This window comes from Poecilia reticulata, linkage group LG2 (genome assembly GCF_000633615.1).
Source record: "Poecilia reticulata strain Guanapo linkage group LG2, Guppy_female_1.0+MT, whole genome shotgun sequence".
NCBI classification, from domain to species: domain Eukaryota; kingdom Metazoa; phylum Chordata; class Actinopteri; order Cyprinodontiformes; family Poeciliidae; genus Poecilia; species Poecilia reticulata.
In genome coordinates, this window is record NC_024332.1 from 12127850 (window position 1) to 12155297 (window position 27448).

General features: G+C 39.8%; 1 protein-coding gene across 1 annotated transcript in view; it reads left to right on the forward strand.

Annotated features, from left to right (window-relative positions):
* gdap2 (ganglioside induced differentiation associated protein 2) overlaps positions 1-22536 on the forward strand; it is a 48697-nt gene extending 26161 nt beyond the window's left edge. The window contains exons 8-14 of the mRNA XM_017309027.1: positions 3420-3570; positions 5105-5181; positions 7478-7554; positions 7657-7796; positions 13310-13364; positions 14625-14768; positions 19618-22536. Coding sequence (XP_017164516.1) covers positions 3420-3570; positions 5105-5181; positions 7478-7554; positions 7657-7796; positions 13310-13364; positions 14625-14768; positions 19618-19659 — 686 coding nt within the window. The 3' untranslated portion in view covers positions 19660-22536. The remainder of the gene's footprint in view (positions 1-3419; positions 3571-5104; positions 5182-7477; positions 7555-7656; positions 7797-13309; positions 13365-14624; positions 14769-19617) is intronic.
* The last annotated feature ends 4912 nt before the right edge of the window (positions 22537-27448 follow it).

Below are 27448 nucleotides of genomic sequence, written 5' to 3' on the forward strand. Positions count from 1 at the left end.
GTGTGTGTGTGTTTTTAGTCTGTGTACAAGAAGCTTCTCTCGCTGTACTACCCTCGCTCTGAGGAAGAGGAGAGGCGCTGCCTTCCTCTCATCCCGGCTGACATTGGCAACTCGGAGGGCGAGCCCGTGGTTCCAGAGAGACAGATCCGCATCGCAGAAAAACCAGGCAGCCTGGAAGGTACGTCCTCCCATCGTTGGAGCCGAACAATCCGTTTGGAAAGGGGAAAAAAAATAATCTTGTTGTTTTTCAGGCGGTCGGTATCAAGTTTGTTGAAACGGAATCAGATCAAACATTCGTTCCTTTTGGCTTAAAAATCAGCAGAACAAGCAGACGCATGCACAATTTGGTATTTTTCTTGCGTTCAGTCTTCCCTCTCAAGAAAAACATGTTTTTTCTAAATGTTACAGATGTAGGCTTTTTTTTTATTTTGGCTTTTTAAAAAAACAACCAGAAATTAGTGACACAACCCCAACAGCTAATGGGTTAGAAATGTTCCTTTCTCAGGATGAAGTGTGGAAGCAATTCGGTGTGTCAGTCAGACAGTGGAAACAAATCTCACGCAGACGCAGCTGGAACCAGATCCCCCGTTTCCYGCATGAAGCCCAGTGAGCAGAAGTGAAGTCAGGACTGCGTTCATCGAAAACATTAATTATCAGCAAGAGTCTAACTTTAGAAACCTGCATTTATGAAACTTTGAGGTCTAATACCCAGATCATTTGTGACTTTTGGACTTTTTTTTGGCTAAAAAAACAAGATGTAGTCCAGTTCTTTTGGGCTCATCGTCTTGTTCTCTTAATGACCTGAAGATAAAGTTCTGAGAAAAACTCTGCTCTAAAATATCTTAATAATGATGGCTTAGCAGATWAGTGGAGATTATTTAAGGACAAGAAGCGCATAACAGAGATATCTGAAAATGAGGATGTGTTTTTAGATACTCTAGTCTAAAAAAAAAAAAAGTCCAACGAAAAGATCGAGAGATTCACTGATGGGGCTTTTTCTGGTTGTGTTTTCTCTGAGTAATGAGCCGCTAGTTCTGGATGGATTTCAACTTTTTTCTTCCAAGTCTTACTGCACACAAAAGAATAAATCTGCCGCAGATTTTTGGGTAGTTTAATGGTTTTGAATCCAATAAAAACCAAAAAATCGCAAGATTATACTCAGGCATTAAAGCATATGACTCTATCTGGTTTTTATTAAAATAAAGATTAAAAAAGTGCTTTAAAGTCTGTCGTTGGTTTCTACATGTAAAATTGTGGAGGTTCTCAGTTTTAATGCATTTAATGATTGAAGGAAAAATATCAGATTATTCTGTATTTGAGCTGCAAATCATTGATCAAAGGTGATCAAGGTAAAACAGGCTGAATATTCTTTTAACTTCCTTTCGGGATCAATAAAGTACTTTTGAATTTGAGTCTCTAGCATCGTCCTCCACTCACATAATTAACAGGATTATATTGTTATTAGTAAAACATACAAATTTATTGGTGTTAACAAAAGTTTTCTTTCTGGAAACCTGGATTTTGAAGAWATTGAAGTAAAAACAATGTTGATCGAAGGCTCCAGCGCCCCCCTGTGGTCGCAAACAAATACATGTCMCAATTTTTGATTTTTCTTTTTTCTATATTTCTGTCTGTAAAACTATGCCAACATGAAAAATGTAGCAAAAACAACAGAAACAGAGCATATATACTTAGTTTAAGTAATAGATCCTTCACTTGCTTTGTCTATAAGCAGAAAATAAGATAAAAATATAAACTTTATCAACCAGGAATGTGGAGCTTTACAAATATCAACGTTACATCATTTAGGAGCCACCGCTAACCTGTTCTGATGCTWCTAGCTTCTTTGTTTTGCAGCAAATTGAATCCCACTGTTTAACATTAAGCTGAAATATGACTGATTTGTTTTCATGTAACGTGTCTGACTGGAGTGGATGCTGCGGGTTTGATTTGAGKGAGAGCAGCGCAGCATCAGAGTGAAATGAAACTCTCCTGCCCCTACAGAGACATTCATTTTCAATTTATCTCGAAARAATAGATCCCGATTATCCCAGGAAAAGTGCATATGCAGCTGTTTGCTCCTGACAGAAAYGAGTCAAAGAAGCACAAAACATCAGCCTAAGCCCCCAGTCTGGTCCAGTCGACTCTGTTCYRCTCCGGCCTTCAAAGATCCATGTACTCGGTAATCTGCGTGACCTCTGGAGCTGCACGCGCTCTAAATGTTAGGCTTTTGGGAGCTGRGCTGTGAAAGCCAAAGCCTTTGTGTCAGTCAGTGAGGTAGTGCGTTTTCCAACTTGAGTCTGTYGTCTCGATTGACCTGAGCTGTGATGTCTTCTGGCGCAGAGCTTCAAAGTTGGGAGATGTGGCTTAAGAATGTGGATCCAAAGCAAGCAGACTCACTGCAGAGGAAGCCCAACAACAGCCTCTCTCTCTCTCTCTCTCTCTCTCTCTCACACACACACACACACACAGCTCTGTCAGCGTTGATCAAATGTTCGCATCGCATGTGGTTGTGGGGGGAGGAGGGCTTGAAGCGGTGCCTGGATGCTGTTAGCTGAGGTCATGACTCCAATGGCACACAAATAATGTCATGTACATCTGCGTCTGTGTACTGCATTAAATGAGAACAAGCAAATATTCTGACATGAGTGAGGTAAGCAAGTTTGTGTTTTGGAAATAAACAGAAAACAGACTGTTTATCTCAGAGTCTGTCCCCTCAGAACAGGGTTTTGTTTCTGTGAGGAGCCTCATTTAGGTCCAACGCATTCTTACAAGACTTAAAGTAAGAGCTTAAAATGTCTTAAATTCATTTTTAAAAAAGTAAGTTGGCTCTTGATGTGGTAATCACAGGTCTTAGATTTAATTTAGTATATTCTGTGCGTTTTGTTTYTTCTCATGGGAGTTTCCTGTCCCGCAAAACTTTGAGTCGCTACTCGAGATGATTGAGGCTACCGCTAACTCACTGCTAACATACCCTCGCTAGCTAGATAGCAAATTTATCGACAGTTGGCTGGACGAAGTTCGTACGTTTCTATGAAAATGCAGGTCTTAAATTACAATCATAAAGGTTCTTAAAAGTCTTAAATCCATTTATCTAAAATTAAGGCCTTAAAATGTACTAGATTGTTATTTTTTAAACGTAAGATTAATTTTGTCTTGATATGATTACTTATCTGGTATATTCTATATTTATTTATTGTCATGTTACTTTTCTGTTCGGCAAAAGTTTGAGTTGCACTCTGACTGCTCGGTTGAGGTTATCGCTAACTCGCTGCTAACATACCTGGACGAAGTTWGTGCGTTTCTGTGGAGATACGGGTCTTAAATGCCCTTCATAATGGTTGTTAAGTCTTGAATTTGAGTTGGTGAAACCTGCAGAAACCCTGCATTAGAACCGAGTATGATGTGTTTTTGTCCAGATGAGTGTCGAGAGGAGAACCTGGAGCTGGATTTGGGTCAGGTGGGGAATCACGCCTTCGCTCGGATGGAGGGCGACGTGGACAAGCAGAGGAAGCTGATCCTSCAGGGCCAGATGTCTGAGGCRGCCGTACAGAAACAGCACCAGAGAAAGTAAGAGTCCAGCTAAGGAAATATTTCTGAAAAGCATGTCTCCAGCTAAATATATCCCATTAGGTAATAATAGAGGTTTATGATCAATTTCCAATCTCTAGTTCTTGTAAATCTTGAGCCCGTCGATAACACAGATTATTCAGATTTCTTTGAAAAACTATGACTATAGTTTRGCCTGTCTTCTTGCCATGACTTGTCATTAATAATTTGCATTATAATTAGAGGTGACGTYACACTGTGTAAGAAAGTATTTACTGTGAAACAGGTTGTTACTAATTTAAAACAGAGATTCAAGCTCTTGTATTAGCCTGGTTAGCATTACTGTTTCTGTTTATTCTCTTGAAAATGCCACTTTTGTCTTAATTGTGAGATTTCCAAAAAGCCACCAATATTTCCAAATCCAGACAGAGGTTGGAAACTCAAAAGAATAAATTGGATAAACTTTAATTTACACTGGCATTTTTCTACTAAGCTTTTCTCGCAGTCACTTTGCTTCTTGGCCACTCTGACAGAACGTACCAAGTCGAGTTCAAAGTGCAGCAGTGAAGAGACACCAACACGCTTTCTACTATAGCGACAACAACAAACCGTCGACAAGCCTTCACAGAAAACAATTGTCTTTAAAAAACTCCTTACACTGTTTGTAGTTTCTCTGACTCATTTGTAAACACCTCGCGGATGTCCTCCCACAGTAACAASCTCCACACTGAAGACTGTTATTGATGCGTCTGATGCATTTATGTGTGGTGCAGAAAAAGCATTTCTGTTGCAGTTAGTGAAATACACAAATTTTGATACAGTTGAAAACTCACTAAAAGCTTTTTCTGAAAAAACGAGTTCTTTCAAAACTGCCACGATGCCTTTAAGCAAATATATTTTTGTAATTCCAATTCTGTGGTTAATGGGAAGACAGCTATTCATGCACCAATCAGGTTAAATACCAAGTAAAGCCTCTGATRCTCAAAATAAATTGGCGCAAACAAAGTTTGTTCTTTAATGTAGTGTAGTAACATTAAGGGTCTATAACAGAGATGATCATCTTTCATTCAGTAAAGTTTTTATTTCATGGAAAGTGTTTTGTGATATTTAATTGTTGAAATTAAACAAGGTTTATACTAAGTTAGCATGCTTTATAACCCTTGTAAAGAAATTGGCAAAACGAAACAGAAAACTGGAAAATTTCTCTACACGGCTGTACTTGTATTTTTTTGCTGCCATTACTTTACTGACTGCAAAAGCAGGTGTAAAAAAGACAGAACGCCTCAGAAGGAATCCCAGACGGGCTTTCAGAGTTTTCAGTGTAACTTAGAACCACCGAACTAAACGACCTGCTTCGATTTCCTCCAAACCGCAGCAGAGATGATTTGAWGCCGTCCAGCATCAGCCACCACTTCACAGAGAGCCTCGGTTTTACCAGATGTTACACGGCGGTTATGTTTCTGTACAGGTGTTGGTTGCATTACATTCACTGTGTAACAAAAAAACAACCTTTTTTCTTTCTTTCTGTGTGTGTGTGTGTGTTTGGGTCCTGCAGCTACAGTCGCTGGCTGTGTCGAGCGAGAGCAGAGGATCTGTCAGACATCGCTGCRCTGAAAGCCTTATATCAGACTGGTAGGTGGGAGAGGCTGCTGCTTACAGCAGCATAAATATCTACTGTTCATCATCCTTAGGCAGCCAATTATCATCTCATGTTTTGCATTTAAACTGTTTCACTTTACAACTTCAAACCTCCATTTATTTCACCCAAATATTATGTTGTAGACTACCTCAAAGAAAATACGGTTCTTTATCTTGGATTTTACAAATTGCACCTTGATTTTAACATTCCCATTAGTATAACTGACTAAATGAACACAYGTCAGTAAAGAGTTGCTTTTTTCTTCATGCTCTTTGTATGAACAGCTTTACATTAAAGTTGAACTGTTCATGTTGGATCTACAAAACTCTCAGATTGCTACTTTTTTTTGGAGTGTTTCACACAAAACAGCTTCAAAAGTTTTCAAAATGAGAGAAGAATCACATTTGGTGTAGATCCCTGAATATTTGATTGGAAAAATTCAAGGCTTCTGGATTTTAAAACAGATGATTGAAGCAAAAGCCTTACATTGTTTCATTACTGTGTGACTTGATGTCACGGTAACAGATAAATGATTGCAATAAACGATAATACTGTTGTTTTGAGACCATTTTAAAATAATACATGGCATAATAATGAAAGATGAGCAGCTTTGTACACAACATTTAGCTGGGAGATATTTTACATATCCAAAATAAAACGCGACAACAATAAAAAGGAAATGGAAACTATTTGCAACCAAAACCATACATAAAATGTCTTTTGGAGTCTATGTAAATAAAATTACAGAGTATTTTGTCAAAAAAATATACTAATAATCAGAATGGAAATTATTAATCAATTGATTGCTAATTGTGACAGCCATAAGTAGGACCTGACAGTTCTACCTCAATATTATATATTCAAATGAAAAGTTATCAAAAATACTGGATGAGGATCTAGAAATGTAAGTTAGTAGAAATATTGAATTTAGATATGTAAAATATAGGATCCCTGAATAAAAACCTCAGACAAACACGATCCTTCTGCTTTAATTAAAATCATTTTGTTTGAATTTTTTGCTGAATGGAAACACTTTAATTCAGACAAAACCTTCAGCCAGTTACTAAAGCCTCTTTCCTCTGCATGCTGTCAGTGAGTGAAACCAGAGTGTGTTGAGTGTGTGTGGAGTGTGTGTTGTGGTCCAGAGCCTCTAATGTGGTTTTGTTAGAGATCAACCGAGTTTGTTGTTTCTAAGGTGCAGCTGCTATTTGTCACCAGGAGGAGGCGCTGTTGCTGCTGCTGTTGTTGCTGCTGCTGTTGTGTTTGTTGTTGTTGCTGCTGTTGTTGTTGTTGTTGTACAGTCCTGCATCTGGCTGTGGGATTTCGTTTTTGTCATGACACCTTTATCTATTTGTTTTTTAAATTAGGAAACTTTTAACATAAATATTTAATGGTTATAGTAGAAGCTGAATTTCTTCTCCTTTTCACTTTTTATTGAGAAAGCAACCAAGTAGCACAAAAAGTTGCTTTTCTATTCCATTTCAAAGAGCAGGAAGTCCAAGTAGATGAAAACAAAATGATTGGCGGCATGTTGCTTCATCATCTGTAACATCATCTGCTTTTGTTTTCCTAAGTGTCATTTGTTTCTTTTCTTTTTGTCATCAAACCTGGCTGACTCGTGGCGAATTCAGTGAGACTGCAGACGCTCTGCAGCCTGCAACCCGAGAATAGAAAGCATGCATTCAAATTGGACCTAAACAAACTCTGCTCTCAGAACCGTTTCAGACGTGTCACGAAGTTCAAGCATGAAGTCGGTTGTTTGATGTGGCCGATAACCGGGCCGGCCTGTTTTCACGCTGACGGACTCTCAGCTTTTCCACAGCGATGTTGTTACAGATGCAGAACTTTTCATGTTCGCTCTGCTCTGGTTAAAAAAAAGCCACATCATAATGTATTTTCTTGGCTTATCTGTTTTCCTCTTCAGAGAAAAAAACCAACAAAACGATATAATAAATTACTAGAAATGACTTTGTGTTTCAGAGACTTTGTGGCCAGTTTCTCATCCTGATTTGACTCAATTCTGATTCCTGTTCAAGAACTTCAGATAGCAAAATATTTGTTTGTACCTTCTGGTTTATTGAATCCAGGAAGAGATGGTACTATAAAATATAATAAAAATGAATATCCTGCTTCTCTCTTCATCACTGAAAAACCAACAGATATTATAAAATGGAAAAGGGGTATCGGCTCACATAAATCTTAAGCAGAGTTGTTAACTCGTTTAAGAGAGATTCTTGAAAGTGAAACTTTTACCAGCGAATTTCTCTAACGTTTCTGTTTGTCTGTTAGGTGTGGACATATGCGGCAGGACGGTGATGGTGGTGGTTGGACGAAACATCCCAGTGACCCTCATTGACCTCGAAAAGGTATCTTTAAAAATCTTCTAAGCACTTTTGGGCCCAGTCGTCTCTTCACTTCCTGTTTTAAAGAGCAGGGCTTTAAAAAATCAGCTTGTGTTTCCCGTTCAGGCCTTGCTGTACTTCATCCATGTGATGGATCACATCACAGTGAAGGAGTATGTGATCGTTTACTTCCACACGCTGACCGGAGAGCACAACCACCTGGACTCGGACTTCCTCAAGAACCTCTATGACGTCGTCGACATCAAGTCAGTCTGAACTTTTACTTCCTGAGTCAAACTGAACTCAAAGTTTCAGATCATATTTTTTCTTGAGTCCGCGCTGGGAACTGATCCGCCAACGGTTAGTGACGGAGTTTATTCGTGGCTTGATAAACTAACTGGCGTCCAATCGGAGACGTTGGCGTTAAAACTGATCGATGAGTTTGTAGAGGTCCGTGTTTTGGCAGCAGTGCTACATTTTAAAGCACACAAACCTCATTAAGCTTAAAACAGTGGATGGTTAAAAACACCAACAGACTTCAAAGATGTGGTAGCTGAGCCAGGCTGAGTAATGGAGACTGTAGCCTACTAGCTAATGGCTGTAATAAAAGAGATGCAGAGTTTTCTTTAAGGAGAGTCTCACATAGAGACGACCATCAGTGTGTTTAACAGACTGAAATTTAAAGAAACAAATGAGCGGGATTAGAGCTGCTTGCCAGAAACCGTTGTCACCGATGACATGCTACTTTGAAACGTCGCCTCTCACAACGTAACGGTTAGGATGTCATGACAGTCATGTAGGACTAGGGCTGGACAATAAATCGATAACAATATATATCACGATAGGCATGTAATCAATATCAATAGATTATACATCTGATAGAATATTCACTCAGCTCCAATCCAGAACCGCTCTGCATTCTGGGAGATGTAGGCAGGGGAATAAGAAAGGTTGGTGAAATCAACTCACTCGCTCTTCGGTTGCCTAGCAACAGCCTGTTGAGTAACTGGCGCAGCAACAGTTTCAGGTTTCGCCAATTTGCCTCGTTCTGCTGAGAAATAATGATCAGTATTGATATGGAACCTTTAAATCCTGACATGTTCTTCAGCCACATCGTCCAGCTGTGTGTGCGACAGCCACACTCTTCAGTCAGAGGCTTTTTCAGATTCATTGCGAAACTGACTGCTGCTGGAGGTCCTTCCTGCCATCCACAGGATGTGTAAATGAGTTTTGACAAAATGGGATTTTCCTTCGTTGAACTGAATTGAATTGAACATTTCATTACTGTTGAGCTGTTTTGCTTGAGAAGAACGACTTACTCTGAAATAGATGCACCTTTTGTTTTAAGACAGCAAGCACAGCAAAAGCTTCTCTTGGCTTTAACGATTTACCTTTTTTTTTCTCTTTTACTCTCTGTCTTTATACTGAAGACCAACCAAAAACAGTCAGAAAGTCTTAAATTCTTCAGACGCTATGAAGGTGATTTGTTCTTTGGTTTCTGACATGCTGGGTACAGACTTCTGAGATTCTGACTGATGGTGAGTTTTCGTTATTCTCTCTGCTGCTCAGAGTTCGTCACATGTGACTGACTTCTGTTTATCCACCTGTTTTCATTTTTCCAGCACTGACCACTGTGCTCTTCCTTTTAATCTCAGTCAGTCTGGTTTTTAAAGTTGTCTGTCAGAGTCTTTCTACTTCCTGATCTGGATTTGAGCCTCAGGATCTGGATGCCGTATTCTTTTAAGACATCGGTTCTGTTTAGCTGAATACTTCCAGAAATACTTGTACGTTTCCCTTTGTTTAGTCCATATAATTAAAATTTTTATTCTTTTATTCTGTTTTATTCTTTATCTAAAATGAGGCTTATAAGATTTCGCACTCAGGTGCCGTTACTTTGGGTGGTTTTCTTTCTCTTTCTTCGTTTTCTAACACAAACATAGAGATAAAATATGTATTCATATCCTCACACAAACAAACTTCCTGCCATGATAACTTCAAGAAAAACTCTCTCTTTTTGGGTAACCTGTGGGAATCTCCATGCAGCCATTACACCTTCCAACACATCATGTTGCTGTTCTCTCTGCTTTCTATAAATGTTCATTTGTTTGGTTTCACCAAATCGTTCTCATTCATTTTCTATCTGGCAACTTTTTCCACTAGTTTCACTTCACGCTGCGTAATAAATTCATACCAAGGACGACAGTTTTGGTTTTTTTGTTTTGTTTTATGCGAGCGGTCCGTTCACATGGTGGAGAATTAAGATGGCGGACAGGCCGGGTGCAGCTTTCAGGCGGCCGTCACAGAACATGAATGAAAACTCCTCCATCCCACTTCCCCTTTCAGTGGAACGGGGAAAGCCCACGCAGTCATTCACAACAACGGCGAGCGTCTTCACGCCCTTTGCTGATTCATCACAGACCTCGGTGAATGCAGGTGGAATGCAAATTATGAATATGTCCTGACATTTCATTGTAAGTTGTATTCATACATCCTACATGGCCACATATAAGCTTCAGGTAGAGATTGTTTTGCTGTTTAATGTAATGTAGAAAAGCTACTTCCTTTTGGAGGTATTTTTATGATTTCCAGTTGCCTAGCAGGCAGCAGACACATTTTGGCTTAGCATGACTTAAAGTTGCGGTATGTAACTTTTACATATTTGTTAAAACTCACTACGTCATGACAGGATAGTAAAATCCCCTCACCTGAAAGGACGTGAACCTCTGACAAAGTGTCGGGGTTTATTGTTACGAATGCGATGCGGTCATAGAGATTTGACGAAAACTAATAGTGGAAAACAGTTAAAACTAGTCAGTGGGGGACCTGAAATTATAACACACTTTATACAAAACATCTAGAATAGAGCCAAAACGCAAACAGAGTCTGAAAAAATGTAAAAGTTGGATAGATGCCTGTGGCCGATAAAGAGCTGACTGCTGCAGCGATCGACGGTATGACTACAACATTTTGTCAGCGTTGCATCATACGCTTTGTGGTCAAATCAGAAATTAAGGCATCAAGTCGGGTCCAAAGCAATAAATGTGTGCTGCGGCTACAAATGGATGCAGTTTCTTTGTAAAGCAGCAACTTCAGGCATGTGGCGCAAATATTCATGCACAACCTGACATACGTGATCAAAGCCAATCTTTTACGTATCATAAAGTAATATTCACCTGCTTTTTACACAAGCGCACAACTACGCAGAGCAGGAGGCTTGGATACAATGACAGAAAACATGGCTGGTCAAATATCTGGAAGATTAAAAATAATAATAAAATGGACGGCAAATATTGTCCAGCAGCAGGACAACCTAATATTTCCAGCCAAAATCTCGTTATGGCGCAACACCGTTATGTCTGGGTGCTCTGGGTCTAAAGGCCGGAAAATGAGCTGCAGATTATTACTGCATGTTCCACAAATTTACGGTCTCACATGAAATACGCTCATTTTTGGCAAAAGCAAATCAGTGCTCCTTATATGGAGTCTTTTAAGATCAGGCTCCTGGGCTTTAACGTCAATTTCTCCATGGTTTCCCACAAAATAAGTTTACGGACTCATTCAATCCCCCCCCTCTATCTCCTTTGCCTTGTTGTTGACTGATGAGGCAAAAATGCCTCACCAAGTAACAACGGGTAACAACATGAGCTTCACTACCTTCACCGTACTGCTTTGTTTTTCTGTCAGAGGTTTCGCTCCACCCAGGTTTCGGTTGGGCGGAGCGATCTCGCTTTGACTTCATTTCTATTCTGTTAGTTTTCTCTGGACCATAGAACAAGCGATTACATTCACTTTGTCCAGTGAAAGCTGATGTGTTTTTGGGCAGAGCAGAAACAGGTTTTGAGTCCTGGACTCCCGGTCACACAGGGAGAGTCCCCGTCCAGTCAATCACTTTCACACTGAGTGGTGGAGATCAGGGAAGCTTGTGTGTGCCAGGGAATACACCCTGCTGCACACCGGAGGGCTCGTTCCACCAGAGGGATCTTCTTGCTCTTGGGTATTTTTTTTGCTACTTCTACCTGGGCATCCCCACGTACATCTGTAAGGCTCTACTGTCTGTACCCACCTCATTTCTTTGGATCACTAAGACGTTATTGTAGGGTTTTATCTCCGTTGCAGTCCCTGTGGTGATCGTGTTCGATTCAAGAAATCTGGGAGCGGGCCGTTTCTCCTGCAGCGAGGATTGAAACCCGGTTCTCTGAAAACTGAATGAGGTATCCTACGGCACTTAGTCATGTAGACTAAGTAGGTAGAACTGGTGGTAGTTGAGTCTCCATGATTGGTCACACCAGAAGTTATCTCCAGTAGTAAGATATAACTTGGGGTTATCATTGGTCTGTCACATGAAACGCTGCAAAATAGGTTCAAGTTTGAGGTTTAATGTGACTTTTGTAAGGCATAGTAAGCGCAGATGTTCAATTGTTCAATTTTGCCGAATTTAAGTGAAGACAAAGAGGCAATAAACACAGATGAACATTCAGCAGCTGAGCTCTGGGCAGTCTCAGGTTTGCTCATCGTTTAACTTCTGGTGTATCAATGATTTCAAAGCCCCAGTTGCTGAGAGGAAGTCGAGAACCGTGTCTGCATGTTGGTTTGATCTTAAAACGAGGGATGTGGTGGCACGGGGGTTAAGCACAGCCCACATATGGAGGCCTTAGTCCTCGACTCAGCTGTCGCAGGTTCGATTCCCAGCCTTGGCGACCTTTGCTGCATTACTCACTTTCCTGTCAATTAACTATCAAATAAAGGCCGCGAGAGCCAAAAAAATCTTTTAAAAAGAAAATCTTAAAACGAAAGCATGATTTTCCTCGCCACACTGAGGTAGCCAGCTCCCACCTTAGCATCAGTTGGTGACCTCAGCATTGCGTCGCTGCTATTTGCAGACTCAGATACTGCAGAGAGTTTTGCTTATCTCTGAAGGAAGATTAGAGCTCAGGGTCAACCTCTTGACTCCAGCTCAAGATGTCATAAGACGATGAATCAAGTCCAGCTAGGCGGAACAAAGGAACTCAGCTGTCTTGTGAATCACGTTAATGAGAAAGATGTGTGGCTGTTGGCTGATTGTCGTCATGTTTGAGGGTTTTTATCAACTTTTCAGCAATTCAGCCTCAACAATGGCCACGTTTGTTCTGTATCTGTTCTTATTGCTGCATTTGTTGATGACTGATCGCTTTCTCTGACTCCCCCCCCCCCTCCCTCCCAAGTACTCATGGTTACCAAAACATCGGCTGAGCTCACACGGCTGATTCCTGTTCTGGCCCGTGGACCTGATATGTGGACACTTTTTGACCAAACATGTGTCTCTAATTGCTGGGAGAATTGGGAAGCCGCTTTAATTTTAAAATGACATAACTTGGTATTAGGACCTTGGCCAGAGGCCATTATGTGGAGCGGCCTATTTTATGTCCGTCTGTACTCATTTGTCACACTTTTTTAACACGTTATTGTACATTTTCAGTGAGTAACACAGACAGTGGTCTCTGTGGGAAGGCTGGTGTTTTGTATGACTGTGTGGTAATTGTTTCATCGCTGATGGACAGGTTGGAGCTGACTGTTGGGAAAATTTGTGGTTTTTGGACCTCAAACCCACACTTTTAGAAGCACAGCTACAGTGACTTCACTTTGCACATGTTTTTTTTTTATATATTAGTCATTATCTCATCCTTTCCACAATTTCCAAGTTCACACTGATTCCTTTTTTTTTTTTTACTTTAAAAGCGAGATGTATTATGCTGAATGAGACGGATTCTGTCTCATCTCTGCTGTTTTTGCTGTGTTGCAGGTATAAAAAGAATCTGAGGGCCTTTTATTTTGTACATCCAACGTTTCGCTCAAAGGTAGGAGTCAGCGCCTTCATGGCACTTTTTTTTTTCTTTTTTTAGCTGTTGGAACTTTCTGCAAAGCTTTCTAATTTGTTGATGCCTTATGGTGGAGGTGGTGTTGATTTGGAGGAAAAAATCTACAACAGTGCGATTAAAAAAAACAAAAACAGAGGATAAGGTCATCCACTACATTTATTAGTTCCAGGTTACGATAGTTTTTAAAGTATGCAGGTTTTCTCTTTTAATAAACACTTTAATCACAACTATTAAAGCAACATTTTAGTGACTAGCACCACAATAACACTGTTGTGTTTCTGCCCCGACGCTCAGACATGATGCCAGTCGTAGCCTAGCAACAGTAGTTTTACTAAGAGACGTGTGACGCTTCTTTAGTTTCTGCACAATAACTTTTTTTTTTTGCAGTGAAAAATATTTCCTATTTGACATATTATTATAATTTTATTCTTGTATTATTTCAACCTTATTCTTGTAATACTATATGATTTTATTCTCATAATGTTAAGACTTTATCCTCGTATTATAATGACTTTATTTTTGTACAAGTTTATTCTTGTAATTATTTTACTTTATTCTCATACTTTTATTATTATTGTTTTTGTCTGACCATAATACTATGTCATAATTTGGTCCAAGTCTGAGAAACAAACTTTAATCATATAACATCTGCTAAAGAAAAAAAGTCTAAAAGATTCTGCGTATTTAGAAGTTTTTCAGTTTAACCTCAAGCATAAAACAAAACTAAGTTTATTTAATTAATAAACTCAATGGCAACAGCTAAATTTCACCTGTAATCCTGATATTGAGGGGCTGATATCGACCTTATTAACTTAAATCTAACCTAAGTTGTGAATAAAGTTGTTGTTCAACAAAGTTTCACCGTTTTGCCAAATGTAGTTTTATTAGACAATCTGCTTTGCTTCCGTTACACTTAGATGTTTACCGCAGTCAACACACAAAATGTTGTACTTCTAAATATTTGCCTTTTTGGCAAAGGACGTTCCAGCATGAGTGGGTTCTGGTTTATGTCCGTTTCTTCATTGTTTAGAAGAACCGCTGTGCTTTTGCAAACGGCCAGGCTTTTGTTAGGATCATTAAAGGGTCATCAGATTTAATCGACTTCTGTTGTTTTCTTTAGAAACCTGGCTTTAGTTTATCTTCCGTTGTGGTGGGTTAACAATCTCAGTAGCTCCAAATAAACACGAAACACCATCCGTGACCCTGTCGTTGTTGTCGTTGTGTCCACACACTGCGCAGGTCTCCACCTGGTTCTTCACCACCTTCAGCGTGTCGGGCCTGAAGGAGAAGGTCCGTTACCTGGACAACCTGCCGCAGCTCTTCACCTGCATCAAACCCGAGCAGATCGACATTCCTCCGTTTGTCCTGGAGTACGACGCACGAGTAAGGACGCGCGCCGAGACCGCTTCACACGGAGAAAATGTGAATCTGGTCTTTATAAACTGTTTTAGAGGAAAACTCTGTAGATAATTTTTATATTAGTCCAGTAGTGGGAAAATCTATTTGCCACCTGTTAATTTTAATTTTTTCCCCACACATAAAACTGCAGTATGTAGATTATATAAAAATGTTTCTTGCATATTTGTTGAAACTGTCAGTATGGTATGAGGCAGAGGATGTGTAAAAACATTTAAAAAAATAAAAAAATCAAGCTCCTCCATCTCCCACTAACAAGAAACAACCAATCAGAGCCAGGAGGCGGGTCTTAGCGCTGTCAATCACTCCTTTACTTCCCGCTCTCTGCTACACTGCTGTGAATGAATCCTGTTGTGAGTGCTAAGGCTAGCTAGCACAACCACAGATAATGGTGGAAAAAACTGTTTTTCTCCAACAGTAAGTTGTTTCTCTGTCATTAGCACATTTAGCAGCATACGTTAGACTGATTGACAGCGCTAAGACCCGCCACCTGGCTGTGATTGGTTGTTTTTGGTGCATTTCCTCAGATGGCAGGAGTATCCATCAGGAGGAAGGTGGAGGAGATTGATCCATTCACAAATTATCTGTCTCATGTTACACTATGATGACATGGTGACAGTTATAATAAATATGTAAAAAAAAAAAAACTATTTTTTTTAAATATAAGTTTTAGTTATATACTGTACCTTTAAATCATTTCCAGATTAAATAAAAATTTAATGTCAGAGAGTTAAATATTTTCAAAATGATGTTTTTTAATTATTATTTATTAAGGGGTAAAAAGTTATTCAAATCAACCCGGACCTCTGTGAAAAAATAAATACTTTGACTAGGACACTCAGTTTTATTCCTTTTCATTCAGAGGTGGAATACTTGATGTGTTTCAGATTATTGTCCGGATCCATAGCCACCATTAATCATTAATGTTTTCATTATTTATAGCTGATTGTTCCCCATCCATCATACTGCCACCCCCGTGCTTGCCTGTAGGCCCGCTGTTCTTTCCTGAAATGCTTGGTGGGTGATAACTTTTCGTACACAGGGTCATGTTGGTTTGGATAGATTTCTCCCCAATAAAACTACATTTTGTGTTTGATGTAGCTCAATGACCTGAAACATTTAAAAAAGCTCAGAAATTAGGAAATCTGTAAATTTACCAGCTCTTGTTGGTATCTTACATCAACTTCAAAGCTTTTTCTCTTTTCCTCCTCTCCGTTCTGTCCACATTCCTTTGGCTTGAAAATACAAACCACATTTTTTGTTTTGTTTTATTTTCCTAAATGGCCGATGAAGGCAGTCAGATCTGGATCTGGTGATCGTCTGAACTGTTCAGAGGCTTCAAACGGAAACGCTTTGCTTTCTAACCTGAACTAATGAGACTTCTGCCCTTATATCCTCCTCTTTGGCTATGAATTTACACAAACTGTAAACCCTAACACCACCAGACCGGGTGAGTCGGGTTTAGTCAGAGAAATGTGTAGCTGGAGCCCAATCCTTACATTGGAACAGGTTCACTTCCTTGGTTTTCCAAATGGAACGAGGCAAGGGAAGTCCGCAATTTATAGTACATTCTAATTTAATAACGTTAAACAAGCCTATGTTTTGAGTCACCCAGGGCGAACATCCGCTCTCCATTTACTGTAATTTAATGCAACCCTAATTCGACACTGATTTTTCTGCTGGGTCTCCAAGGCCGAGCTCTGTAATGTGTTTACACCCATGTGCGTTTAATTCCAGGCACTTCTGAGCGCGCTTTTATCTCAGTTTGATATTCCTCTGAGATGACGGGGGGGAAAAAAATCAGCGATTGATTGGAGTAATACATGCTTGCTTTTCTAAAAATGTCACTTATTAATCAGCTTGCCTCCACATCCAATTAGGATGACGAAGCCCAGAGCGTTCTGCATCGGTTCCCGAACCGCGTCAAATCAAGTCCTTAACAGGAATCCGCAAAGTAGTTCCTTGTTATTTTTGACCAAAAAGGAAAAAAAGATTGTGTGTTTATGTTCCTTTGTGTTTATCCTTTATTGAGATGTTGTGACATCTGATCCAGTTTAGCAAAAAAAGGCTTCCTCTACTACTCATGTCTTATTTCTTCAGTAAAACATTTTGATTGAGCGACAAAAAATATATTCTTTAGACATTTAGAACAATTACAACGAGTTATAAAAGCAGGGTTTAATATCAGAACGTGTGAAAAAGTAAACATGCTCAGTTCCAGTCATACAAGTAGGAGAGCATCATCTGCAAAAAACCAAACGAGCGGTCATAAACCAATCCTGCCCTTCACAAGCGTCCGTCAGTCTGAGCGCAGACACGGCTTGGAAGAGAATCAGAACACATCTGTAGGTAAACAAGATGTTTTCTCAGAGTTTTAAGCCAGAGTAGATGCCTTTTGATCTCCTTCATCTCCGCCGAATGTCTAAAACAAACACAAGCAGTCGTACAACTGCAATCTGAGTTCAGCCGTCACTCCAGTGGGGAGTGGACAGTGGATCCTGCAGCGGGAAGTTGAACCAGATGCGGTGAGCAGAGCGAGTTCATGATTTTAGAAGGTCAACACATGTTGAATTGCAACCAGCACAGAAGCTAGGCTGAATTTTTACATCCAGAGCTCAAAGGAGAACTGAAAAGTGTGCTTGAGCTGAATGAAAATCATAAAATATCCATCCATCCATTTTCTTCCGCTTATCCGGGGTCGGGTCGCGATGGCAGCAGCTTCAGAAGGGAGACCCAGACTTCCCTCTCCCCAGCCACTTCTTCCAGCTCCTCTGGGGGAATCCCAAGGTGTTCCCAGGCCAGCCGAGAGACATAGTCCCTCCAGCGTGTTCTGGGTCTTCCCCGAGGCCTCCTCCTGGTGGGACGTGCCCGGAACACCTCACCAGGGAGGCGTCCAGGAGGCATCCTGACCAGATGCCCGAGCCACCTCAACTGGCTCCTCTCGACGTGGAGGAGCAGCGGCTCTACTCTGAGTCCCTCCCGGATGACCGAGCTTCTCTAAGGGAGAGCCCAGCCACCCTGCAGAGGAAACCCATTTCGGCCGCTTGTCATAAAATATGCTTGTTGTAAAACTGTCCCCCTCAAAAAACAAAAAAAAAAATATTCATACAGTTATTTTTAACACTCAATATTGCCAACAAAAAAAAGTCATCCTGATAACTTGATTCTGGACATCCAGCTGTCGGTTCAGATCCATACTGGTCTGGTTGTACATCATTTGCCCCCACAAAGTCCTCCGGCATTCTTCGTATACGGAAAAGATTCCACCTTCGATCCGGACAGAAGCGCTGTTTTTGGTTTTTCATGTGTAAGGCTTGGCCGAGGCACAGCACACGTCATGGACCGAGGCAGAGGACGGTAACCAGAATCACTCCACTTAGACACTTACCGATTAAAAACTAGCTATTTATTATTTTCTCCTTTAAACTCAGCTGATATTTCACCAGTCACGCCTCAATCCAGAGTGAAAGGATTACAAGTAGTTCTGCTAACCCTGGTCGCTGTCGTTTTCCTGGAAAGCAACCTGGGAAGCTGAAACCATTTAAAAAATAGCACTGTCACTGAAGATCAGGTCCTCTTCCTTTGATACAAAGGCTTGGGATAGAGTTTCATTAAAACAATATTAAAAAAAACAACAACCCAACCCCAACACTTTGTTCATCATTGTGGCAAAGACAAAAATGAAAAGCTAAGGATGATTTTGCTTATTTTTTCAACTTCCGTCATTAACTGACCAAAACCAGCAACATTCTTCCTTTAGGACAACAGAACGTTTGCTTTGGGACTACAGCCATTGGTGCCTTGTAAAGGTTACAGCACATACACTTAGCATATTCCTTCTTTTTTGTCCCAAGTTGGAGCTTTTTCAACATAAAAGAAAAAAAAAAAACACCTCTGTTCTGTAATACACAACGGCCAGTGGCCGACTCTCCAATACCCAGAGGTCACTTTAGAACATGCTCAGGTGTCTAACAATCTCCTTTGTCTCTTAGCAGGAAGCATCTAGTTGGGTTGTCCTTGGTAGTGAATTGTGAAATTGATCAGCAGACCTTCTCACCTGGGTTATGTACCTGAGGGCCAGAGTTATCCAACTTGTAGATGTTTCTTGTCCTACACACTTTAATTAAATAGTGAAACTGCCTCAGTAGATTGCAGTCAAGCTCTACAGAGCTCTGCTAATGAGCTAATATTGTAGCCAAGTGTACTAAAGCAGAGAGACACCAAAAGGTTGGCCCTAGAGGACAGGAGTTTGAGGCCCTAGAGGACAGGACTTTGAGACCCCTGGTTTAGGTAGACGGCCATGTCTACCTAAACCAAGTAGACATGGCCTGGTCAGGTAGACATGGCCTACCTACATGCGGTAGGCCATGTCTACCGCATGTAGGTAGGCCATGCGGTAGAAACGCGGTAGAAACCTACCGCAGATTTCTAGCGATGCTGTGCTGGTGGCCCGCTGTCACACCCTAGTGGGCCAGGACTACTTGCATGATTACAGGAATTCATGTCTGCAGGAATATTTTTCAGCTTCTTTTCAGAGTCGTACAAACACACATAGCATGTGTGTTTGTACACATAGCATGCCGCCGGCACGCAGATCTAGATCCGGTGCTGGACCTTGCATTGTGAAGGCAGCACTCACCCCACGTTGACTAACTGCATCTTAACACCTAAAATAAAATAATTATTTATGGTGGGCTTTCTTCAGCCTGAAAGAAAATCTTTATGTCTCCTAAAGCATCTGAAGTTTGTTTTCTTTAACTATGAGAAACTCTGCTCTAAGGAAATTACACCGAGTCTGTCTTCTCTCCTCTCTCAGGTAAGCGGACCGAACCATCCCAACGAGGCTTCTGGTCTGTGACAGGACGCCAGCTGGACCTCTTTGCTAGGCGGACGCCGTGAATTCAGCCCCACTAAGGGGAACCTATTAATGGACGTCAGACTGCCTGAGCGGTCTGAACTCACAAACTCCATCAGGCTGTGAACCGCGGCGGGGAAAATCTCCCTGTTGACGTTTTCCCGCCAAAATCGTACGAAGAGAGTCGTCTCAGGTCAGCGGCAGCGACCGTTTGTCGGTCCGGGGTAGTTTCTGGATTATTTCTCGCTTAAAGTCTTTTTTTTTTTTTTTTTACATATTTTCTCCAAAGCAAATAAAGAGTCAAGTCACAAAACCTTTGACTTCATGTAAAATCACAGACCTTATCCAGCTGGTAGCTGAATTTACCGGCTGCAAGTTTCACTATTCAATGCAGTAAGTCGCTATGACAACAAGAGGAGCTTAAATCTGTGGGGCAGAAGGCAACATAAAGTTGAAGCAGTAACTTTTCATCAGTCATGTACATGTAAATCAGAGGTTAAGTCCCGGACATGAACTCTTTAATATGCTGGCAGCGTTTTCAGACTCGCTGCTGTCCAGCTGCTGCGCTGAAATCTTGTTGGTCTTAAAAAACGTTTCGTGTTTGAACTGAAAGGCAGCCGACGAAACGCTGCACGTCTGTCAGCGTTTAGAGTAAAATGAGTCAATAAATAAACATTTATCCCACAAGTTTTTTTTCTCCCCCGACTGATTACTGCAGTAATGCAAGAGTTTCAATGCGTAGCTCTTCGTGTAAACTAATGAATACGAGGATAAAGAGGACGTCTGTTGCCCTTGTTGCACAAGCTAACATGCATATTTTCATGGTAGACTTAAGTCCAACAAAACAAACAAAACTTTTTTTTTCTTATTTCATATCCATATAGGCGTGAAAATATTCATTTTTGGTCATTTTTCTGGTAAATCTCTACTGGAAGGCGAACCATCGCTGCACTCTCCTGTGTTTTGCAGGTTTTCTGAATTAATTTAGCTCCGTTCATCATTAAACGGTCAGAGCCAAGAATTGACAAGATTGTTCCCATTCGTACATCATGTTTTCTAATTCATTTAACATCCTGATCACTAATCAGAACCGATCAATGGAAAATAAGCGAAATCTCTAGCTGAAGAAATTGATGCAAAGTTAAAACGGAGTGTTATCAGGAGTGATATTAGCAGGAAAAAAAACCTTAACAATAGAGTTTTCTTGAGGGAAAACTGAGACTGATTACTTCCTGAATTGTAAATACTGTTTATATCTTACAAACTGAATCAGGTTTGTAAAAGAAATCCCATAAAACTACCTATTTATTTAAACACACGGGATTTTTCCTTTTTTTTCCAAATAAGTGATTTTATTTGTAGAAATTCAACTTTGTCTCTTGATGTACCCACCATCCATAAGAAAAGTACCGTTCACTATTGTTTTCTTACTTCTAAAACTAACCATGTTATAATTTCTCTGGTTTTCTCAGTTTTCGTCCTCCACTGATTAAACCGTTTTGGTTCCATGTTTTCTGTTCGTTCGGTAAAGAAATAGTTTAGATTTTCAGATGTGAGGTTTTGTGAATGCATCGTCGGTAAGAACACAAAACTTACCAAGTATTTTTGGTCTAGTTTCTAATGTAAATATCTTAGGACACTTGAAATGTAACAAAATTAATATATAAGTACCATTTTACTTAACATAGAATTAACATTTTACTTATAACAAAACATTTTTCCCATGTTTAAAGTGAAAAAAGTGGAGCTACTGTAGTTCTTATCAATATTAAGGACTTAAATCCTTATAACCTAAATAACTCCTATATCTGGCTGAAAACTTACTTGTAAGTTAGTTTTGTCTTATTTCATGTGCACTAAGATACTAGCACTAGAAACTAGACTAAAATTACTTGGTAAGATTTCGTTTTTTCAGTGTCCCTGTGTTTGCAGCGAACCGAGTAAGTCAGAGCTGTGAAAGCCAACAGGCAGTAAAAATCACGACCTGTTTTAGCTCCTTTCATTCAGTCAAAGTGAAAATGTTTGTCTTTACGGAACATACTGCTGCTGCTGCACTTTTACAAGAAACCATTAAGTTTGTTGCCGCTTTAACAGCCAGCTGTGCTCCGCGTTGCTGCGAGGAGTCGGAAAAGCAGAGGAACCGTGCTGCCTTTCGACGCTGCTGCACAAATACAAACTTCCTCCTCTTGTCAGACGAATCTCAGCTCATCAAACGGTTTGATATCGGCTACAACGTCAACACAAGTTTGAGAACGATTACTGATGATAGCCTCTGTTTAAAGTCAAAATCTAAACTCTCCCTTTATAATTGTGGAGCTTTTTTAGGATCCCTGCTTTTGTGTGAACTTTCATCACCGTCTGTTGGACTACAGCTCATTTCTCGCCATCCAGGTATTTTCATTTCGTTTCAGCTCCGTTGGAAAGGCTCGAGCCTCTCAGGGTGATTCTCCTTCCTGCAAACATCCTCATTTCAGAACGGATGAAACTCAGAAACTCTGCAAGAGATTCATCGTAGGAGACGATGCTAACCTGCTCATTTACGAACCAAAGGTTTACGATAAAAACGTAGCCTTCTAGCTAAAGTGTTTGTTCGTATGAAAGGAAACGTAAATGAGAAGAAGTGGAGGTGTTKGAGGAAGATCCGTTTTACAATCACTCGCTTCACAAGCCGTCGGCAGAACCGGGATTTTCTCATATGATGTTTAGCTGAGCCAATTTTCGACTTTATGGAAATGTGATCTTTTTGTTTTTATAAATGTATCTGTCATTTTATTGTTGTTGATTCAGACTGTCCAAAGCTTTCAGGGTCTGAAGGAAGTCTCTTCTTTTCTGTTTGGATCTTTTTTTTTTAATTTTCTGATTAAAAATCCTTGACTTTCATCAAAGCGTCTGGATTCTTTATTGTGATAATTGGAGGCAAAACACAGAAACAATGGTAACTGAAGAAAATACGATTTTTGAGATGCTGATGTTTGTTTTCTTCTAACCTGATTTTTGTCTTAACTTTAAATATTTAATTCTTAAAGGTGCAGTGACAAAATCTAACATTGGAGACACAGAAAAATGAATGGTTTTGTCCTTGGAATGAAAGTGATGCATTCAAGTCAAACAGTGAGCTTCTACCGTTTCCTGCTTGGTCAATCCATTTCAAAAAGTGAAGAACTTAATCATTAGAAAAGCAGGCTGTCATATGATATGAACTATGTACAATATGCTAGGTGGTAATTTACCAGTTACAGATCATCATTTTTAATTTTTATTAGAAACTGCTAGGTAAAAACTGTCATCAGTTTTAACACTTAAATGTGACAAATGTCTACTAAAGCTAAAGCTAGCATGTAGTGGGTTTAAAAATAATTCATATTCAGCATAAATATTTAACAAAGCTGCTGACATCAATCTACGTAACCAGGATTTATACTGACTTTTTATACTGATTTTTACTGACTTAAAGCTGCAGTATATATATATATAAAAATATATATATATATATATATATAACTTTTATGAAAATATATATATACTGCTAAAAAAAATAAAGGGAACACTTCAGTGTTCACTTAAATGTTAAAGTGTTGCCTTTATTTTTTTTGAGCAGTGTATATTTGTTAACATACTTGTTGAAACTGTCACTATGTAGTGACAGCAAAATTTGAGAATCTGGGGGAAAATCGAGCTCCTCTGCCTTAAGTAGATTTTTTTTGTGAAATTGAATTTGACCTCGGCTACACCTGATTATTAGTAATTAATTGAAAATGCACAAAGCAAATCTTCAGCCATTTCTTTACTAGGCACTCTGAAGTTCTAAAACATCTATTAATAATCTAATAAAAACTTTATCCACCAAAAGAAAAAAAAATTATCTAGATTGAAGCGTCCCAAAAACATTGGATTTTAAAGCTGAAGTGTTTACTTTTCTGGGATTTTAGTGCTGCTTTATATTTGTAATCATTTTGTCTCTGTTTTTTTTTTTATATATCTAAACCATGTTTTGCAGCAAATGCTCGCTCTCTGCTCCCAATATTAATAATTAATATTTGCTTAAAAATCATTTTCAATCCTGTTCTTCTCTGCTAAAGATTGTTCAGGATCTTACAAAACCCCAAAATTTAAAAGAAAATCTGACTGCTGCCGTGCTTAGTTCATGAATGAGCTTTGATTCAGACGGGAAAAAAGCAGCAGCAGATTTAAAGGATACACTTACTATGTGAATACTGCAGGATGTTTGATGTCTGCTCCAGTTCTTCTCCAGTTCTCGTCTGCTGTGGCTGGAAACGGAGGAGCACTCAGTTCTACGCCCACCGTGACTCACTGGAAGAAATGAAGACGAGTTTTAATGAAGGCCGTCCTTAATGGCCTCAATGAAACCAGAAGTTTACATACGCAGGATCAAAATGCATTCACACTTATTTTTTCTCATTGTCTGAGGCTAAGTCAGACCAAACTACACATGTTTTAGGTTGGACAAAATTATCCAAATCATTTCTATTTGCTAAATGCCAGAAAACTTGGCGAGAACATTTTTTAGAGATTTATTTTTTTTGGTGACTTTCCTTAAAATCTAACGTTTACATACATGTGGTGAGTATGAGGGATAAATTGTTTTTTAAACTGTATGACTTGGGTCGAACCTTTTGGGCTTCCTTACCGGATGTTACAACCAGAGGAAAAGATGAAGAAGACGACAGGAAGTAGTTGGAGGATGACGACTCAGCATGTTTTGAAATGTTTTATCGCGTGAACAAAGTTATTCACGAGATTTAAAAACAAAAAAACACCGCAACCCTTTCCGACATTAGCGGAACATCAACAGGTTTTTGCACACATTTGTATCTGTGTTCATCATCCTATTAGAGGTTTCCAAACTGTGATTAATTCTAGCTGACCTAAAAACAAGACAAGTTTGCGCTAATTTAACTTTAGACCGTATTTAAAGTAGAAATCACTACTACTACAAATATATGCTCACGTCTCTAACATCTGGTCCAAACCACGTCAAGCAAAACTGTTGTGACTAAAGTACATTTTGAAAATTAGCACCCAAATGYCAACATTTCTTTGCTTACATCTGTTTTATTTACGTTGCACTTGAGAAAAAAAAATCCTTAATGTGACGTAGATGTTTGTGAGAAAAAGCCCGACGTCACCGTGGCGGTAGAGACATGGCGGTGTCTGCATTAGCGGGACAAACAGCAGGTGTTGCATTCAGAGTGATTTTTCCACTGGTCTCACCTTCGCTTTGCAGAAAACTGAGTCATGTTCCGGGAAGGGAAGAAGTGCTGATTAAAGCCGCTCCCTCCTCCCCCTGCTGACCACTCTGACCCTCCTCGGCGTCTCCTTTTCAGCCATTTTTAATCTAAACTCGGATTAACTCGGAGTGAGGGAGGAGAGGGAGGAAGGACGAGCGAGTCCATCTTTAATGGAGCTCCCCGGGTGACGGGCCGGGACTACCCGATCCCAACACAGAGGCAAAAATGTCTTCAGCCGGTTTCATTCACACTGAGGAGTGAGAAAATTTTTTATTTTTAACTGGAATCCAGTTTACTGGATGCATTGAAATGTTGCGCCCTATAAAAATGATTCAGTTTATTTATGTAGCGTCACTTCTGTCACCTCAAAGCATTTTATAAAAATGTTAATTCAGTCACACATACATTCTAATAACGTATCAAACATTATTATTAAAGAGGTTTTCTATCCAAGGAAACGCAGCAGATTGCACGAGTCACGTGATCAACTACTGGCAGAAACCACGAAGAAGACGACAGGAAGTGGTAGGAGGATGATGGCAGAATGTTTATTTTTTTCTCCATGAATAATGGCGTGAACAAAAAGATTCACTTGTGACTTTAGTTGCGGTTCTTGTCCAATTTAAATATCGCAGTTGCTAAATAGTTTTTCAACATTAGCGGAATATTGAGAAAGCCTAGCTGACATTCGTAATGGAAACGCAGCTTATCGTTTCTTGTGATGTCATTAACAGAATTTCCTCATACCAAAAATGAATGTAGATAGAAAAAAAAACAGGAAGAAACATGAAGACGACGTTTAATCGTTGGCAGCACCATCACAGACGATGAACTCTGATGGGATGGAGAACTGAAAGGAAACTAAATGCATCAAAAAATGCAAAATGGCGGATTAGTAGAAGACAAAAGTGAGGAAAAGTGGTTGGTATGTCTAAGAAACATGGCTTGTAACATGTTTGTTTTTTTTAATCTAAAATCTGTGACATTCACTGGTGTTCAGCCTATTTTACTCTGATTGACAGTAATGGTGTTCGTGAAACCTTTGGAGCACAAAAGTGGCTGAGAAACATCACGCCGAGCACATGGGGCTGCTGCTGAGTTTGAAAAAAGAAACGTCTTTGAAGAGCTCATTCTACGGCCATGTGTGGACGCACAACGGCCGACAGATCGTCAGGGACGTTCGGGTTCAGCTCTTCCTTTGAAGCCCAAACTTACAGTTTCGTATGAACCCTGGATCAATAGAAGCAGGTCTGATCTCCAGATGACACAACAAGAAAATGTTAAAAAATGSCCAAATTAGTAATTAATAACAGGACACGGTGCAAATAAGTGTGTCAGAATGCGGGTCTGGAAAGCGGTGTGATGACGTGTCTCCTCCGCTGTGTGTGTGTGTGTGTGTTCGCTCATCCTGAGGGTCAAACCCAGAGCTGGGCACTCTGATGAGGCCGCGGCTGGAATGCTGTGCGGCTTCCAACATCCACCTTTCCTGTCCCGCATCAAGATTTGAACGCTGATGTTGCGAATCACGCTGTAGTTCTGCATTTCTTCAGAAACCTTGGCCAGAGTGGAACCTTTTAATCTTCCGCCCATTAATGAGTGCAAGTCAGCTTAAATAAACAGGAGGAGGACAAATTCAATCTGTAAGAAAAAACATATTCCCCCCAAAAAGCATATGTTGTGCTTTTGGATTGCATGAGAAACATATGGAAGTAAAAAATCTGGACTGCAGCTCTGCAGCCAAACCCCCGTCACACTGTCGGCGAATGAGCAGATCTGACTTTGATGGTTATTGCGTATTTTATTACATTTATGTATTTCATCATTGTTGGGTTTTGGAAGTAAAACAACTCATTATAGTAAATGCAGTACAGTATGTCTTTAACAAACCGTTTTATGGGAACCATGATCCAGTAATGGAGGCCTTCATTAGCCTGGTGAGACTGTAGGACAAGTTAATGACAAATATGCAAAACGACAACCTGGATACCTTCTTCCACAAAACATTTTCATCATAATACCAACCTCTGTGTTTCTGAGCATTCATAAATCTCAAGGTCGGTCAAAGTTGACAGAGTGGAGGAACGTGGTTTTGATTTGTTCAACAGATAAATTCCAGGTACATTGTGGGTGTTAGCAGAATTAGCAGGAGCGTCTTATCTTCTGTTTTCTTCAACAGATTATATTTATTTTTTATATCTGTATGAGTGGTTTTGCAGTAATTAGGATAAAATTGTTATTGTTACTAACTGTTGTTCTATGTCTATTACAAAAAGCCTTGTGCTCTTATTTTAGTAGATTATTTTCAAACTTCATTTAGCAGCTAGCTTTTCTTCAGCGCTAATGCTAGCTAGCATGTAAACACCACAGGATGTGGAGATTTGTTTTTAGCTGCGTTTTTTTAAACTGTTTTCACATAACATTGCTACAGCTAGCAGTGTTAGTCTCAAAGGTTTCCAAGTCTGTCGCAGGAAAGGCTGATGAGGCCGCAGTGAATATTTTAATGTGAAAACCGTTAAACAGACATTCAGCTAGCACCGTCTTTT